Source organism: Dendrobates tinctorius, unplaced genomic scaffold (assembly GCF_039654945.1).
Source record: "Dendrobates tinctorius isolate UK_male_01 unplaced genomic scaffold, ASM3965494v1 ptg000086l, whole genome shotgun sequence".
Classification (NCBI taxonomy): domain Eukaryota; kingdom Metazoa; phylum Chordata; class Amphibia; order Anura; family Dendrobatidae; genus Dendrobates; species Dendrobates tinctorius.
In genome coordinates this window covers 43,934,734-43,954,231 of record NW_027361754.1, presented here as the reverse complement: position 1 = coordinate 43,954,231, position 19,498 = coordinate 43,934,734, and the positions used below count along the sequence as shown (strand labels likewise).

At 41.8% G+C, this 19,498-nt stretch overlaps 1 protein-coding gene across 13 annotated transcripts in view; it reads left to right on the top strand.

The window, feature by feature from the left end:
- Window positions 1–19,498, top strand: part of AGRN (agrin) — a 719,629-nt gene that overhangs the window by 570,968 nt on the left and 129,163 nt on the right. For all 13 annotated transcript variants that reach the window (XM_073585333.1, XM_073585332.1, XM_073585329.1 and 10 more), the window contains one exon: window positions 14,925–15,035. In XM_073585333.1, coding sequence (XP_073441434.1) covers window positions 14,925–15,035 — 111 coding nt within the window. The remainder of the gene's footprint in view (window positions 1–14,924; window positions 15,036–19,498) is intronic.

Genomic DNA, 19,498 nt, shown 5'->3' with positions numbered 1-19,498 from the left:
AGCCACCACACAGCATCATCAGCGAAAAAATAAAAAAGTTATAGCTCGCTGAATAAAGCGATGCAAAAATAATTATTTTTTATATAAAATAGTTTTCATTGCATAAAACCGACAAAAACATAAAAAACGACCTAAATGAGGTATCGCTGTAACCGTACTGACCCGAAGAATAAAACCGCTTTATCAATTTTACCGCATGCGGAACGGTGTAAATGCACCCCCCCCAAAAGAAATTCATGAAACGCTGGTTTTTGTTCATTCTGCGTCCCAAAAATCGGAATAAAAAGCGATCAAAAAAATTTCACGTGCCCGAAAATGGTACCAATAAAAACGTCAACTCGTCCCGCAAAAAATAAGACCTCACATGACTCGGTGGGTCAAAATACGGAAAAATTATAGCTCTCAATATGTGGTGATGCAAAAACTATTTTTACAATAAAAAGCGTCTTTTAGCATGCGACAGCCGCCAAACATAAAAACCGCCATAAATAGTAAATCAAACCCCCCGTTATCACCCCCTTAGTTAGGGAAAAATAATAAAATTAAAAAAATGTATTTATTTCCATTTTTCCATTAGGGTTAGGGCTAGGGGTGTGTTGGGGTAGGGTTAGGGCTAGGGTTAGGGTTAGGGCTAGGGTTAGGGCTAGGGTTAGGGGCGTGTTGGGGTTCGGGTTGGAGTTAGAATTGGGGGTTTCCACTGTTTGGGCACATCAGGGGCTCTCCAAATGCAACATGGCGTCTGATCTCAATTCCAGCCAATTCTGAGTTGAAAAAGTCAAATGGTGCTCCTTCCCTTCCAAGCTCTGCTATGCACCCAAACAGTGTTTTACCCCCACATGTAGGGTATCAGCCTACTCAGGACAAATTGCAAAACAATTTTTGGGGTCCAATTTCTCCTGTTACCCTTAGGAAAATAAAAAATTGGGGGCAAAAATATCATTTTTGTGGAAAAAAATGATTTTTTTATTTTCACGTCCGAGTGTTATAAACTTCTGTGAAGCACTTGGGGGTTCAAAGTGCTCACCACACATCTAGATAAGTTCCGTGGGGGGTCTAGTGTCCAAAATGGGGTCACTTGTGGGGAGTTTCAATAGTTTAGGTACATCAGGGGCTCTCCAAACGCACATGACACCCGCAGACCATTCCATCAAAGTCTGCATTCCAAAACGTCACTGCTTCCCTTCCGAGCCCCGACGTGTGTCCATACAGTAGTTTTCTCCCACATATGGGGTGTCAGCGTACTCAGGACAAATTGGACAACAACTTTTGGGTTTCAATTTCTCCTGTTACCCTTGGGAAAATGAAAAAATTGGGGACTAATTGATCATGTTTCTGGAAAAAATACGATTTTTTTATTTTCATGCCCGGGCATTATAAACTTCTGTGAAGCCCTTGGGGGTTCAAAGTGCTCACCTCACATCTAGATACGTTCCTTAGTGGGTCTAGTTTTCAAAATGGGGTCATTTGTGGGGGGTTTCCACTGTTTAGGTACATTAGGGGCTCTCCAAAGGCAACATGACACCCGCAGACCATTCCATCAAAGTCTGCATTCCAAAACGTCACTACTTCCCTTCCGAGCCCCGACGTGTGCCCATACAGTAGTTTTCTCCCACATATGGGGTATCAGCATACTCAGGACAAATTGGACAACAACTTTTGGGGTCCAATTTCTCCTGGTACCCTTGGGAAAATAAAAAAATGGTGACTAAAAGATCATGTTTGTGGAAAAAATACGAATTTTTTATTTTCACGCCCGGGTGTTATAAACTTCTGTGAAGCACTGGGGGGGTCAAAGTGCTCACCACACATCTAGATAAGTTCCTTAGGGGGTCTAGTTTCCAAAATGGTGTCATTTGTGGGGGGTTTCCACTGTTTTGGTACATCAGGGGTTTTCCAAACGCGACATGGTGTCCGATCTCAATTCCAGCCAAAAACATCAAATGGCGCTGCTTCCCTTCCGAGCTCTGCCATGCGCCCAAATAGTTGTTTACCCCCACATGTGGGGTATCAGCGTACTCAGGACAAATTGCACAATAACTTTTAGGGTCCTGTTACCCTTGGAAAAATAAGAATTGAGGGTGAAAAGATCATTTTTGTGGAAAAAATATGATTTTTTAATTGTATGGCTTTATGTTATAAACTTTTGTGAAGCCCATGGGGGTTCAAAGTTCTCACCACACATCTATATAAGTTCCTTAGGGGGTCTAGTTTCCAAAATGGTGTCATTTGTGGGGGGGTTCCACTGTTTTGGTACATCAGGAGTTTTCCAAACGCGACATGGTGTCCGATCTCAATTCCAGCCAAAAACGTCAAATGGCGCTGCTTCCCTTCCGAGCTCTGCCATGCGCCCAAATAGTGGTTTACCCCCACATGTGGGGTATCAGCGTACTCAGGACAAATTGCACAATAACTTTTAGGGTCCTGTTACCCTTGGAAAAATAAGAATTGAGGGTGAAAAGATCATTTTTGTGGAAAAAATATGATTTTTTAATTGTATGGCTTTATGTTATAAACTTCTGTGAAGCCCATGGGGGTTCAAAGTTCTCACCACACATCTAGATAAGTTCCTTAGGGGGTCTAGTTTCTAAAATGGTGTCATTTGTGGGGGGTTTCCACTGTTTTGGTACATCAGGGGTTTTCCAAACGCGACATCGTGTCCGATCTCAATTCCAGCCAAAAACGTCAAATGGCGCTGCTTCCCTTCCGAGCTCTACCATGCGCCCAAATAGTGGTTTACCCCCACATGTGGGGTATCAGCGTACTCAGGACAAATTGCACAATAGCTTTTAGGGTCCTGTTACCCTTGGGAAAATAAAAATTGGGGTGAAAAGATCATTTTTGTTGAAAAAATATGATTTTTTAATTGTACCGCTGTATGTTATAAACTTCTGTAAAGCCCTTGTGGGTTCAAAGTTCTCACAACATATCTAGATAAGTTCCTTGGGGGGTCTAGTTTCCAAAATGGGGTAACTTGTAGGGGGTTTCCACTGTTTAGGTACATCAGGGACTCTCCAAACGTGACATGGCGTCCAATCTGAATTCCAGCCAATTTTGCATTGAAAAAGTCAAACGGCGCTCCTTCCATTCTGAGCTCTGCCATGCGCCGAAACAGTCGTTCTCCCCCACATATCAGGTATCTGCGTACTCAGGACAAATTGCACAATAACTTTTGCAGTTCAATTTCTCCTGTTACCCTTGGTAAAATAAAAAAATTTGAACCTGAAGTATTTTTTTTATGAAAAAAAGTTAGATGTTCATTTTTTTTTAAATATTCAAAAAAATTCCTGTGATGCACCTAAAGGGTTAATAAACTTCTTGAATGTGGTTTTGAGCACCTTAAGGGGTGCAGTTTTTAGGATGGTGTCACTTTTGGGTATTTTCTATCATATAGACCCCTCAAAGTGGCTTCAAATGTGATGTGGTCCGTAAAAATAAAATGGTGTTGTAAAAATGAGAAATCGCTGGTCAACTTTTAACCCTTATAACTTCCTAACAAAAAAAAATGTTGGTTCCAAAATTGTGCTGATGTAAAGTAAACATGTGGGAAATGTTAGTTATCAAGTTTTTTGTGTGCCGTATCTCTGTGATTTAAGGGCATAAAAATTCAAAGTTGGAAAATTGCGAAATTTTCAAAATTTTCGCCAAATTTCCGTTTTTCTCACAAATAAACGCAAGTTATTTGAATGAAATTTTACCACTAACATGCAGTACAATATGTCACGAGAAAACATTGTCAGAATCACCGGGATCCATGGAAGCGTTCCAGAGTTATGACCTCATAAAGGTACAGTGGTCAGAATTGTAAAAATTGGCCCGGTCATGAACGTGCAAACCACCCTTGGGGGTGAAGGGGTTAAGCTACAAATTTTGCATTTTTCATAAGAGTAACTGGAGAAATTGCACCATACCATTTCTAGTGCAATTTCTCCTCAGTACGCCGATACCCCATATGAGGGAGAAAACTACTGTTTGGGTGCACAGCAGGGCTCAGAAGGAAAGGAGCATCATTTGACATTTTGAATGTAAAATTTCCTTGAATCATTAGCGGACATCATGTCACATTTGGAGAGCCCCTGATTTGCCTAAACAGGGGAAACCCCCACAAGTGACCACAGTTTGGAAACTAGACCCTTCAAAGAATGTATTTAGCTGTGTGGTGAGCACCTTGAACTCACAGGTGCTTCACAGACGTTTATAACGTTAAGCTGTGAAAATAATAAAATAAAATCACATTTTTCCCACAAAAATGTTATTTTGTCCCTAAATTTAGCATTTTCAGGATAAACAGGATAAATTGCACCATATAATTTGTTGTGAAATTTCTCCTGAGTACGCCTATACCCCACACGTACGGGAATACTACTTTTGAGTCACAGTGCAAAGCTCAGAAGGGAAGAGGCGCCATATTGGAGTTCAGATATTGCTGGTGCCATGTCATATTGGCAGAGCCCCTGAGGTGCCAGAACCACAGAAACCCCCTATATGTGAACTCATTTTACAAACTACACTCCCCAATGAATTCATATAACGGTGCAGTGCTCTTATTGACACCACATGTGCCTCACAGGCTCTTGCAATAGGACAAGCTGGATTGCAAAACAAGTGCTAGCAATATCCCAAAAGTGATAGGAATGAAAAAATAGCTTTTAACCATGCCTAAGGAGTTGAAAAGAAAAGTCTTGAGTGAGGAAAAGAAGGGCTCAATTCTGGCTTTACCATCAGAGGGATGCAGAGAGCATCATGTTGCCTCCATCCTTAAAATTTCTAAGACGGTAGTCCATTACAACAGAGTCAAGCAGCAGACATTGGGGACAACAAAGCTACAGACCGGCAGAGGGAGAAAATGACTCTCCACTGACCGGGATGACCGCCATCCTATTCGAATGTCACTCAGCAACCGCAGTATGACATCAAGTGACCTACAAAAGGAATGGCAAATGGCAGCTGGGTGAAGTGCATGCCAAGAACAGTTCATAACAGGCTTCTAGAGACAGAGCTCAAGTCATGTTAAGCTAGAAAAAAGCCTTTAATCAATGAGAAGCAAATGAGAGCCAGGCTGAAGTTTACAAAAAAGACCATAAGGATTGGACCATAGAGGACTGGAGTAAGGTAATCTTCTCTGATGAGTCTAATTTTCAGCTTTGCGCAACACCTGGTCTAATGGTTAGACGGAGACCTGGAAAGGCGTACAAGCCACAGTGTCTTGCACCCACTGTGAAATTTGGTGGAGGATCGGTGATGATCTTAGGATGCTTCATCTTTGTGAAGTACATATGAATCAAGCCGCATACAAGGTTAACCCGGAAAAACAGTTGATTCCTTCTGCTCAGGCAATGTTCCCCAACTCTGAGGACTGTTTTTTTCCAGCAGGACAATGTGCCATGCCACACAGCTAGGTCAATCAATGTGTGGATGAAGGACCACCACATCAAATCCCTGTCATGGCCAGCCCACTCTCCAGACCTGAACCTCATTGAAAACCTCTGGAATGTAATCAAGAGGAAGATGGAAAACTTGTAATCAAGAGGAAATAAAGAAAAACTGCTTAAATTTTTGTACCAGGAGTGGCATAAGGTCACCCAAATGCAGTGTGAAAGACTGGTGGAAAGCATGCCAAGACACATGAAAGCTGTGATTAAAAATCATGGTTATTCCACGTAATATTGATTTCTGAACTCTTCCTGAGTTAAAACATTAGTATTGTTGTTTTATAAATGATTATGAACTTGTTTTCTTAGCATTATTTAAGGTCTTTAAGCACTGCATTTTTTTGTTATGTTGACCATTTCTCATTTTCTGAAAATAAATACAACATTTAGTGCTTGAAAATTCGAAGACATGTTGTCAGTATTTTATAGAGTAAAAGAGCAATTTACATTTTACTCAAAAATATGCCTATAAAGAGAAAAATCAGACAAACTGAAAATTTTGCAGTGGTCTCTTAATTTTTGCCAGAGCTGTATATCTTTTACATTTTAAAAATTACAAACAGGAAAATAGGCCAGTGCAAAAGATTGGGCACCCTTCATGGTTAGTACCTAGTAGCACCCCCTTTTGCAAGCATTACAGCTTGTAAATACATTTTGTAGCCAGCTAAGAGTCTTTCAATTCTTGTTTGAGGGATTTTCATCCATTCTTCCTTGGAGAATGCTTCCAGTTCTGTGAGCTTCCTGGATCGTGTTGCATGCACTGTTATTTTGAGGTCTAGTCAGAGATTTTCAATGATGTTCAGATGAGACTGTGAGGGCCATTGTCAAACCTTCAGCTTACGCCTTTTGATGTTGTCTATTGTGGATTTTGACATGTGTTTAGGATCATTGTCCATTTGTAGAAGCCATCCTCTATCCAAACTCATTTTTTTTAGAGATGGTGTTATGTTTGCATCAAGAATTTGTTGAAATTTCATTGAATCCATTCTTCCCTTTACCTGTGAAATGTTCCCCGTGTCATTGGCTGCAACACAACCCCAAAGCATGTTTGGTCCACCTGCATGCTTAATGTTTGGTGAGATGTTCTTTTCCTGAAATTCTGTGCCCTGTTTTCTCCACACATACCTTTGATCATTGTGGCCAAAGAGTTCTATTTTAACCTCATTGTTCAACAGGATTTGTTTCCAAATTGCATCAGTTATGTTTAGATGTTCTGCATACTTCTGACACTAAATTTTATGGTGAAGACACAGGAGAGGTTTTCTTCTGATGATTCTTCCATAAAGGCCATGTTTATGCAAGTGTCTCGGAATAGTAGAACAATGTATCACAACTCCAGAGTCTGCTAAATCTTTCTGAAGGTCTTTTGCAGTCAAACAGGGGTTCTGATTTGCCTTTTTCGCAATCCTATGAGCAGCTCTCACTGAAATTTTTCTTGGTCTTCCAGACCTTATCTTGACCTCTCCTTTTTTGGTAACTGCCATTTCTTAATTATATTTCGAACTGAGGAAGGGACAACTTGAATTTGCTTTGCTATCTTCTTATAGCCTTCTCTGTTGTGAATTCTCTTGATCTGATTTCTGAGTCGGGGCTCCCTTTGGTGGTTACTGCGGGTAGTGGAGCTGGCCAGGTTGATAGAAGTCTGCCACCCAACAACGATGATTAGAAATCAGGGGTTACTGACTGAGAGGATATAAGTGAGCAGGATTCCCTCAGTTGCTGCTGGTGATTAGTTTCTTCCTGTGCATTTTGAAGTCTGCTGTCTCCTGCCTGATCCTGCTTTTTTTAGTTAAGTTGTTTATTTGCTAATCCTTTGCATTTGATCTGGTTTTGCCTCTTTCTGCTTTTCTGTGAGGGTTCAGTGTGCTCCCTGCTGGGGCAGTGCTGGACCCCGCTCCATATGTTACAGCTTGTGTCAGTTTGTTCAGTCCCCTGTTATATTAGTCTCTTTTGCTTTGCTGCTAGTTCACACCAGAATGCTGTTATAGTGGGGGAGAGGTCATGAGACCTCAGTGTTTTTTGTACATCTGACGTGTTGGATTTTTTAGGGTTTTTGCATGATTGCAGTGTCTTTCCTTTCCTATTTAGACAGTTTGAGCCCCATCATTTGCTCAGTCTATTTTCTGCCTGTGTTTGTGCCTCATCTTGCTTCACCGACAATATATGTTTGGGGGCTATCTATTTCTTTGGGGTTCTACTCCGGGGCAGTTTAGATTTCACCTTTCTTGCTTTAAGCTTAGTTAGTTCTCCGGCTAGCGGAGGCGTCTAGGGCATCATAGGTACACCCCACGGCTACTGCTGGGTGTGTTGTTAGGATTGGGGGTCTACAATCTGCTGAGTTACCAACCTTTATGGTTTCCTGGTGGCCAAGCATATTCCTGCTATCCTCCTCGGTGACCTATTCATAACAGAATCACCAGCCTAAACTGTAGACTCTAGGTGCTCTAAAGAAGGAATGAATTGTAAAAAAAAAAAAAAAACGTGTCAGAATTTTTTTTACATATTCTTTCCTCTTTTCCTCTGGGGCTGTAGGAAGAATTTTTCTTTAATGGAGACTAAGCAATCGTCCGATCGTGTTGAGCAGCTCGCTGCTCAAGTGCAGGGAATTTCTGCCTATCTCGCTCAATCATCTGCTGTAGAACCAAAGATCCCTACTCCTGATGTGTTTTCTGGGGATCTGTCTAAATTTTTGAATTTTAAGAATAATTGTACACTATTTTTCGCTTTGAAAACTAACACATGGGGGAGCTTGGTGCAGCAGGTTAAAATTGTCATCTCCTTGCTGCGCGGCGATCCCCAGGACTGGGCTTTTTCTCTGACACCTGGAGATCCTATTCTGTCTAATGTGGATGCATTTTTTTCAAGCCCTGGGGTTGTTGTATGATGAACCTAATGCTATTGATCAAGCTGAGAAAACCTTATTGGCGTTGAACCAGGGTCAGGATGCTGCAGTTATATTGTCAAAAATTCCAAAAGTGGGCGGTCCTTACTAAATGGAATGATGATGCCCTAGCAGCTCTCTTTCGGAAAGGTCTGGCAGAAACCATAAAAGATGTTAAGGTGGGATTTCCTGTCCCCTCTGGTCTTAACGACTCTATGTCATTAGCCATTCAAATTGATCGACATTTACATGAACGTAAAACTACGCGAGAGGCGGTGCTGCCTTTCGAACAAACTTCTGAACCCATGCAATGTGATAGGATTTTGTCTAGGGCGCAGCGACAAGAGTTTAGAAGGCGTAATAAGTTATGCTTCTTTTGTGGGGATGCCTCTCATACTATTTCTGTCTGCCCTAAACGAGAAAAACGTTTTGCTCTCTCATTTGCGGTGGACAGTGTACAGCCTAAGTTCCTTTTGTCGATTACCTTGATCTGCTCCTTGTCTACATTTTCTGCTAATGCTTTTGTTGATTCAGGAGCAGCTTTGAATCTGATGGATTTTGAATTTGACAAACGTTGTGGTTTTCCCATGATGTCCCTGTGAACCCCTATTCCTTTGAGGGGTATTGATGCTACCCCTTTGGCGGAGAATAACCCCAACTTTGGACCCAGGTGATAATGTGGCTCTCCCCGGACCACGAAGAGAATTGTAAATTTTTGTTGTTGCACAATTTACATGATATTATTGTGCTGGGTTTTCCTTGGTTGCAAACCCATAATCCTGTTTTGGATTGGAAATCTGTGTCTGTGGTGAGTTGGGGTTGTCAGTGTGTTCTTATTGACTCTCCTGTTTTCTCCACCTCTCCCCAGTCTCATGATGTTCCTGACTATTTGGCTGATTTTTCTGATGTATTTAGTGAGAGTAAGTCTACATCTTTTCCTCCTCATAGGAGTTATGACTGCACAATTGAGTTAATGCCCGGTTGTAAATTTCCCAAGGGTCGGCTTTTCAACTTATCTGTACCTGAACATGATGCTATGCGATCTTATATCAAGAAGTCATTGGAGAAGGGTCATATCAGACCATCCTCTTCACCTTTAGGTGTTATTTTTTTTGTGGCCAAGAAATATGGTTCATTAAGGCCATGTATTGACCATCGTTCCCTTAACAAAATCACTGATAAATACCCGTTACCCCTGATTTCTGATTTATTTTCCATAGTTAAAAGTGCTTGTTGGTTTACCAAACTTGACCTCAGGAGGGTGTATAATCTAATTTGCATCAAGCATGGGGATGAATGGGTCATTTTGAGTACCTGGTGATGCCTTTTGGGTTCACTAATGCCCCTTCCGTCTTCCAATCTTTGGTGAACGATATTTTCCGGGACTTTGAGGATAAGTTTTTGATCATTTATCTGGATGATATTTTGATCTTTTCCAGTGATTGGGATTCTCATGTAGAACATGTCCGGACTGTGTTCCGGATTTTGAGGGAAAATACTCTGTATGTTAAGGGATCGAAATGTCTCTTTGGTGTACAGAGGATTTCGTTTTTGGGACTCATTTTGTCCCCGTCTGGTATTGAAATGGACCCGGCCAAGGTACAGGCCATTTATGATTGGGTTCAGCCCACTTCTTTGAAGGCTCTCCAGAAGTTTTTAGGTTTTGCTAATTTCTACCGTAAATTTATAAGTAATTTTTCTGGTATTGTTAAACCACTGACGGGTTTGACCAAAAAGGGTGCTGATGTGGTGAATTGGTCTCCAGAGGCTGTCTCAGCATTTCAGGAGCTTAAGCGGAGATTCAATTCTGCTCCGGTTCTACGGCAACCTGATGTTTCACTCCCATTTCAGGTGGAGATAGATGCTTCTGAGATTGGTGCAGGAGCCGTTTTGTCTCAAAGAGATCCGGTAACCTCTAAGATGAATCCCTGTGCCTTCTTTTCTCTAAAATTTTCCCCATCTGAATGTAATTATGACGTGGGGAATCGGGAATTGTAGGTCATGAAGTGGGCATTTGAAGAGTGGAGACATCGGTTGGAGGGAGCTAGACATCAAGTTATGGTCCTCACCGACCACAAGAATTTGATTTATCTTGAATCAGCCAAGCACTTGAATCCTAGACAGGCTAGGTGGGCCTTGTTTTTCATGGATTTTAATTTTGTGGTCTTCTTTCTTCCGGGCACTAAGAGTGTTAAAGCGGATGCCCTTTTTAGGAGTTTCTTTGCGGATTCTCTTGATGTGACCGAGCCTACTACCATTCTAAATGAGGGTGTAGTTCTTTCCGCCATCTCAGCCGATTTGAGACGTGCCCTGGAGGAATTTCAGGAGGACAAACCTGAACGATGCCCTATGGGAAAATTGTATGTCCCTGACCAATGGAGGAAAAGAGTAATGTCTGAAATTCATTGCTCCGCGTTAGCTGATCATCCAGGTATTTTTGGTACCAGAGATTTGGTGAGTCGGTCTTTTTGGTGGCCTGCCTTATCTCGTGATGTCAGGAATTTTGTGCAGTCCTGTGGGACTTGTTCTCGGTCAAAGCCCTGTTCTCGTTCTAGTGGTTTGTTGATGTCCCTGCCGGTGCCCAGGAGGCCATGGACCCATATCTAAATGGATTTTATTTCTGATCTCCCTGTCTCTCAGAGAATGACTGTTATCTGGGAGATCTGTGATAGATTTTCTAAGATGGTCCTTCTTGTACCACTCCCAAAGTTGCCATCTTCTGAGTTTGGTGCCCTTGTTTTTACAACAGGTGGTTCGTTTGCACGGGATTCCTGAGAACATTGTGTTCCAGTTTGTTTCCAGATTTTGGAGAGCTTTTTGTTCCAAACTGGGAATTCAGTTTTCTTTCTCCTCTACATTTCATCCTCAGACCAATGGGCAGACTGAGAGAACAAACCAGACTTTGGAATCCTATTTGAGATGTTTCATATCTGCTGATCAAGATGACTGGGTTTCATTTTTGCCCTTGGCCAAATTCGCGCTAAACAATAGGGCTAGTTCTGCCACTTTGATGCGCCTTTTTTCTGTAACTTTGGGTTTCATCCTCGATTTTCTTCGGGGCAGGTGGGAGCTTCGGCCTGGTGTGGACTCTGTGGTAGAGACAATGCAGCAGATTTGGGACCAAGTAGTGGATAAGTTGTCCCACTCTCAGGAAAAGGCCCAATGGTTTTCCAACCGGCATAGGACCATTGTTCCCCGGTTTAAAGTAGGTGATATGGTTTGGTTGTCCTCAAAAAATATTCCTATGAAGGTTGCGTCTCCAAAATTCAAGCCAAGGTTCATTGGACCTTATAAGATTTTGGAAATCCTTAACCCCATTTCTTTCCGTTTGGCTCTTCCAGTTACGTTTAAGATTCATAACGTTTTTCATAAATCTTTGCTGAAAAGGTTTGTGGAGCCAGTAGTTCCCATTGCGGCGCCCCCTGACCCTGTATTGGTTAAGGGTAATTTGCAGTATGAGGTAGAGAAGATATTGGATTCTTGTCTGGCTAGATGGAGACTGCAGTATTTGGCAAGTGGAAAGGTTATGGGCAGGAGGATAATTCTTGGGTCTCTGCTTCTGACATTCATGCTGAGAGATTGGTTCGTGCTTTTCACTGGGCCCATCCTGATCGGCCTGGTGGCATGGATGAGGGTTTGGTGACCCCTCTTCAAGGGGGGGTACTGTTGTGAATTCTCTTGATCTGACTTCTGAGTCGGGGCTCCCTCTGGTGGTTACTGCGGGTAGTGGAGCTGGCCGGGTTGATAGAAGTCTGCCACCTGACGACGATGATTGGAAATTAGGGGTTACTGACTGGGAGGATATAAGTGAGCAGGCTTCTCTTAGTTGCTGCTGGTGATTAGTTTCTTCCTGTGCATTTTGAAGTCTTCTGTCTCCTGCCTGATCCTGCATTTTTCAGTTAAGTTGTTCATTTGCTAATCCTTTGCATTTGATCTGGTTTTGTCTCTTTCTGCTTTTCTGTGAGGGTTCAGTGTGCTCCCTGTTGGGGCAGTGCTGGACCCCGCTGCATATGTTACAGCTTGTGTCAGTTTATTCAGTCCCCTGTTATATTAGTCTCTTTTGCTTTGCTGCTAGTTCACACCAGAATGCTGATATAGTGGGGGAGAGGTCATGAGACCTCAGTGTTTTTTGTACATCTGACGTATTGGATTTTTTAGGGTTTTTGCATGATTGCAGACAGAGTCTTTCCTTTCCTATCCTATTTAGACAGTTTGGGCCCCATCATTTGCTCAGTCTTATTTTCTGCCTGTGTTTGTGCCTCATCTTGTTTCACTGACAATATATGTTTGGGGGCTATCTATTTCTTTGGGGTTCTACTCCGGGGCAGTTTAGATTTCACCTTTCTTGCTTTAAGCTTAGTTAGTTCTCCAGCTGTGCCGAGGCATCTAGGGCATCGTAGGTACGCCCCACTTCTACTGCTGGTTGTGTTGTTAGGATTAGGGGTCTGCAATCCGCTGAGTTACCAACCTTTCTGGTTTCCTGGTGGCCTAGCCTATTCCTGCTATCCTCCTCGGTGACCTATTCATAACACTTCTCCTGCTTTGTGGGCATCCACCATTTTCATTTTCAGAGTGCTAGACAGCAGCCTAGAAGAACCCATGGCTGCTGTGTTTTGGCACAAGGCTAGAGGAGGCTAGGGTTTTATAAAGCTGGAAAATTTGCATCACCTGGCTTTTCCTAACGATGATGGTGAACAAGCCATAACCCTAACAGGCTAATGAAAGTCTGAAACCTTGGTCAAAGTTATGTGAGCACACATATCTACAAGAGTGTAGACATGCCACTGTAGGTGGGGTCCCAGAGTACCCAATAGCTAACCAATAAGGTGAATATTTGAAATACCCCTTTAATTAATATGCACTGGATACTCTGTGTACAATTTCTCACAGATAAGGGGTAGTTAGGTGTGTTCAACGTTACCTTTCTGCAAATTTTATGAAGGACTTTTAATTTTTCCAAATTAAATTACTTCTTTCTTGAAAACTGCCATTATTCCCAACAGGGTGACATCCACATAACAACCACTCCCGACAGAGTACTGCAAAATCTTTTTTTTCTTAAAGTTGGTCATTTTGCGCCATTTACTTCAGGATAATAGTATGGAGGCCAATTGTTGTATAATATTGAATATTTTCCTCCTATTCAGTCTGAGAATGCATAAACAGGACTTGTCACCAGGTGAAAAGTGCACAGTTTAGCGCTTATTTTTTTCCTGCTGCTCCCCTGAATATTTTTTTTTTCTTTCATTTAAATCTGCCTTTGGTTTCTGAGATTTTGACCTTTTTTTTTTTAAAGTTAAATTGTATGGTCTTTCCAAAGGGGGCTCACTGGATCCTTTGGAGTCTGTCTTTAGGCTACTCTGCATAATTACCCTGTTTGCCATGACTACTTAGTAAAGTCTATAAAAATTGGCCGCATTTAAAAAGGCCCTTATCTCTGGAACCCTATGGCAGATTTAAAAAAATTAAAAACGGCAAACTCAAGGGAACATCGGCAATAAAATAAGAGGTAAAACAGGACACTTCTTTAATTTTAGACAATGGCTTTAATAAGGATAAATTGAGTGCTAGCTCCATCCGCATCAGGTACTTTTATGTGTGGGCTATGAAAATAATCAACTCCATATAATGAAAGTGCACAGACGTCTTAAGATGTATTTTTTGTACCCTGCAATACACATGCATATTTCATAGACATTGCATTGTAATTCTTCCATACTTTTTGGTTTGAAGCATTCACCGATCTTGCGCTGCTATGCAAATGAGAAAAGCGCCATCTCCCCATCCTGAATACCTAACGACAATACGGATGATTAAAGACAATGATCTGCCTCATTATTGTTACATCCTCCTGGTAACGCTCGTCTGGCGATGCATAAAAAATACGACGAATTCATCATTTATGTCTTAATCAGTCTGGTTCTCATTCTGTTACACTATACACTATATCTCAGGATATACCCCCATAGGATGGCGTTGGGTAGAAGTGGCCATTTTACAGTCCCGCATTTATAAGATTAAGGCCTGGCAATATCCTATCCCTCCCATGATTATTGAGAAGCTCATGAATATTTATGAAGCGGTGGCTTCTAGATAATTGATAGACGTGTATCGGTTCAGTCCACCGAATGGCGGCTTTCAGGATGCCGGTATGATGGTAGTACTTTAACATAATTACGCCCACCCTCTTATTTGACAGAAATCAAAGCCTACGTTATAACGAATCCTAAATAGATCTATGTTTACTGAAGGGACTGATCTATAATTCTCCACTTACGTCGTACGTTCGCTTTGGACGTCTTCCTAATCAGTTCCCTATAATCATCCAGATTCTCCTCTCTCTGCCTGAAACACAATCACCTCAATCTCTCGCAGGGCATTTTGCTTTAGTGAAATTGCGGCAGCTTCATCATTTTAATGTGAAAATGCGCTTTGTGTATTTTGCTTTCACATCGCCATGTGTTATCCCAGGCATTCTGAGTTCTGTCACATAGATCTGCCACCGAGAGTGAAATGAGCCTTGAGAGCGGATTATTGCAAGGAAATGTAACTCCTGTGGTGCTTTCAACCTCGGTGCCCTTATCCCATTTTTTAAAATCTTTTTTTCTTGACAGCTTCCTCCACTAGCGTTCCTCCTGTGGTCCCGCATTGCATTCACACGGTGTATGGCTGCTGTCCCGACAATGTCACTGCTGCCCTTGGAGTTGGTCTGGCCGGATGCCCAAGTAAGATACCCTTATTATTTGTCTTCTCATGTAATAAGTGTTATTTAACAAGTGATTGATAACTCTTCAAAAAGGATTCGACTACCAGTACTAACAAGTCCAGTACCAATCTAGCTTCGGGGGCATACTCAACCCAGGTTTCCAATGATAAAACCTGCCATACATGCGCAGCAAAAGATATCCACCCCACTCAATTGCAAGGTGATTTTATTCAGTAATGCATATACATAGACGTGAGAGAAGTCCAATAGTACAGAGATAGATTGAGCAGAACAAAAGCAACACTTTAGCATAAGATGTTTCGACTCGTCCCGGGTCTTTGTCAGGAGTCTCTAGTTCTGTAATGGCGCGTGATGCAACTTCTTACTTATGTGCAACTTTGAACAAGCATTTTAGAACAGTATATACAATGCACACTATAACATTGAAATAGCAATTATATTCAGTCTGAAGGACTCCTGACAAAGACCCAGGACAGGGCGAAACGTCTTATGTTAAAGTGTCGCTTCTGTTTTATTGGATTTATCTCTGTTCTATTGGATTTATCTCACATCTGTGTATATACATTTTTAAATAAACCACCTTGCAATTGATGACTTTTAAAGTGTGCTGGATATCTTCTATATGGACTACTTAAGTTAACAGCCTATCTCCCCCTCCCCTCAGAACTTCTCCTTTTTTTGAGTTCAGACTATTTATTTATTTTTTTTTATGCTGCATGAAGAGAGTTTGTAGCTGCAATATACAGCCAGCACCTGAGTCACACTACTATCTCTCATCAGAGCAACCATTTCAACTTCTTAGATGCCTCTGTCAATCAAAGGTTGAAAATGGAGGAAGGTATCCTTTTTTATCCTATCCGCTCCCTGCAGCACAAATGCAGGGTGCCCATGGCATTGTCCAGAGCAGCTGTGAGGCCTACTAAATGCCCCGTGTCAGCATGTTTGTACACCTGTGGGTAGGCTTCATAGCAAATTGGTAGTTTTACAATCTAGTACAATATCACAGGATTTGAATCAAATGCCAATAAAAATTGTAAAAAAAAAAAGTAAAGTCTTCAAAAGTTAATTTTGCACCCTGTTTTCAAGCTAACATAAATAAAATAAAAATAGAAAAATGTGCATATTTGGAATGGTTGCATGTATAATTACCTGAACGATTAAAACTATCATAATATGACGTGAGAAACTAAATAAACACACAAAAAAAGTGATAGTAGAATAACTTGTTTTGGTCGCTTGCCAAAAATAAGGAATAAAACGAGATCAGGAAAATGTTTCTGATAAGAACTGCAGCTCAACAATAAAGTCTTTATACGACTCTACTGTCTGAAAAATAAAATGATAGCTTTTGGCAGGCTAGGAGGAAAAAATCTAATGTGAAGAGGGGCCCACTGGGACTGTGTTGCCCAAGGGCCCAAATAAACTGATTCTAATGCAGCCACTAAAAGGACTATGTCACCTTTGTGTCCTATAAATATGGACTTTAAAGTTAAGCAAATACAGGAATACGTTGAAGTCGAAAGATCGGCAGTAGACCGCCAATGGCATATGTTTTCACCATGAAAAAATAGTATTGCAGACAGTAGAACTATGAAACCACACATAAACGTATTTCCATCAATCATTTTAATGCATAATCATGAGAAATTTTGCCCGATAGTAACACTTACGACTAGCTTCACTGCTAGAAATCCCGTTGTAGAGTATTTTGCAGTGATGAACAGCACAGAATATGGAGGTTGCACGTTAGATGTAATGTCTCTTTACAAAAGCCAGGGAGACAAAAGCTGCAAGTTGCCAGCACTCGACTTGTAGGCTCTCCGACTAATCGCTGATCATTCAGCTTCACGAGGCTTTTGGTGAATCTCTGAGTAAGTTTCATTCAACCGATCACTGAGGATGACCGGTAGCACAAGAGCAAAGGGAAAGGGGGCAAAGGATAGGGGCTGGTAGGTTGTGATGGAATTGACAGCTCAGATTGCCTGCCTACACAGCTCCTGACCCATAAGTAAGCAGACAGTTGACTCTAATGCACTCCAACAAGGAAGATGCTCCCTGTAATAGGCACTAAGCCCAGAAGTTAAAACCCTAGATCTGTTCAGTCCAGGATCACTGCTTCATCATTCACCTTCATGCAAGAGCTGGTGTTTAGAGGAATCTGTGAGCACAAAATGATTATTCAAACCTTATAACCCATATAACTTTGTATGTAACCCCCTTCTCATGTACAGCACCATGGAATTAATGGTGCTATATACCGTGGGGCAAAAAAGTATTTAGTCAGTCAGCAATAGTGCAAGTTCCACCACTTAAAAAGATGAGAGGCGTCTGTAATTTACATCATAGGTAGACCTCAACTATGGGAGACAAACTGAGAAAAAAAATCCAGAAAATCACATTGTCTGTTTTTTTTTCATTTTATTTCCATATTATGGTGGAAAATAAGTATTTGGTCAGAAACAAAATTTCATCTCAATACTTTGTGATATATCCTTTGTTGGCAATGACAGAGGTCAAACGTTTTCTGTAAGTCTTCACAAGGTTGCCACACACTGTTGTTGGTATATTGGCCCATTCCTCCATGCAGATCTCCTCTAGAGCAGTGATGTTTTTGGCTTTTCGCTTGGCAACACGGACTTTCAACTCCCTCCAAAGGTTTTCTATAGGGTTGAGATCTGGAGACTGGCTAGGCCACTCCAGGACCTTGAAATGCTTCTTACGAAGCCACTCCTTCGTTGCCCTGGCGGTGTGCTTTGGATCATTGTCATGTTGAAAGACCCAGCCACGTTTCATCTTCAATGCCCTTGCTGATGGAAGGAGGTTTGCACTCAAAATCTCACGATACATGGCCCCATTCATTCTTTCATGTACCCGGATCAGTCGTCCTGGCCCCTTTGCAGAGAAACAGCCCCAACGCATGATGTTTCCACCACCATGCTTTACAGTAGGTATGGTGTTTGATGGATGCAACTCAGTATTCTTTTTCCTCCAAACACGACAAGTTGTGTTTCTACCAAACAGTTCCAGTTTGGTTTCATCAGACCATAGGACATTCTCCCAAAACTCCTCTGGATCATCCAAATGCTCTCTAGCAAACTTCAGACGGGCCCGGACATGTACAGGCTTAAGCAGTGGGACACGTCTGGCACTGCAGGATCTGAGTCCATGGTGGCGTAGTGTGTTACTTATGGTAGGCCTTGTTACATTGGTCCCAGCTCTCTGCAGTTCATTCACTAGGTCCCCCCGCGTGGTTCTGGGATTTTTGCTCACCGTTCTTGTGATCATTCTGACCTCACGGGGTGGGATTTTGCATGGAGCACCAGATCGAGGGAGATTATCAGTGGTCTTGTATGTCTTCCATTTTCTAATTATTGCTCCCACAGTTGATTTCTTCACTCCAAGCTGGTTGGCTATTGCAGATTCAGTCTTCCCAGCCTGGTGCAGGGCTACAATTTTGTTTCTGGTGTCCTTTGACAGCTCTTTGGTCTTCACCATAGTGGAGTTTGGAGTCAGACTGTTTGAGGGTGTGCACAGGTGTCTTTTTATACTGATAACAAGTTTAAACAGGTGCCATTACTACAGGTAATGAGTGGAGGAAAGAGGAGACTCTTAAAGAAGAAGTTACAGGTCTGTGAGAGCCAGAAATCTTGATTGCTTGTTTCTGACCAAATACTTATTTTCCATCATAATATGCCAATAAAATGAAAAAAAAACAGACAATGTGATTTTCTGGATTTTTTTTTCTCAGTTTGTCTCCCATAGTTGAGGTCTACCTATGATGTAAATTACAGACGTCTCTCATCTTTTTAAGTGGTGGAACTTGCACTATTGCTGACTGACTAAATACTTTTTTGCCCCACTGTAAATAAATAATAATAAAAAAAAGCCAAGCACTGGTGCTTTGTTTCCCCTTGGTGTGGCCAAAAAATTCAGTGCTCCTTCCTACTTACTTGTTTTCCATTTATCTCTGGCATCTTTAAAGCCAGAACTGTCAATCACAGAACTGGAGGAAATAGATGGGAAGCGAATAGGTGGGAAGGTTCACCAAACTGTTTGGTCAAGCCATAGGTGCACCAAGAGCCTGTGGTTGGTTTGAACAGTCATTTTATGCTGACAGATTCCCATTGAGGGCTCATACTCACTTGCGAGAGACTTGCACGATTCTCATGTGAGTCTCTCGCATGAAAACCTGGCACAGCCACCAGCACTGGGACCGGAGCATGCGGCTGCATAAAAATATATGTAGCTGCACGCTCCGATCCGAGTGCCGGCGGCAGTGCCAGATTTTCATGCGAGAGACTCACAAGAGAATCGTGCGAGAATATTAAAAATATGATGTTCAGAAAGTTGAGATAAGGTCTATCAAAGAGAAAGACCATATGACACCTATTGGAGACTTGGCTAAATAAAAACGTCATCTTCACAGTGTCTTGCACCCACTGTGAAATTTGGTGGAGGATT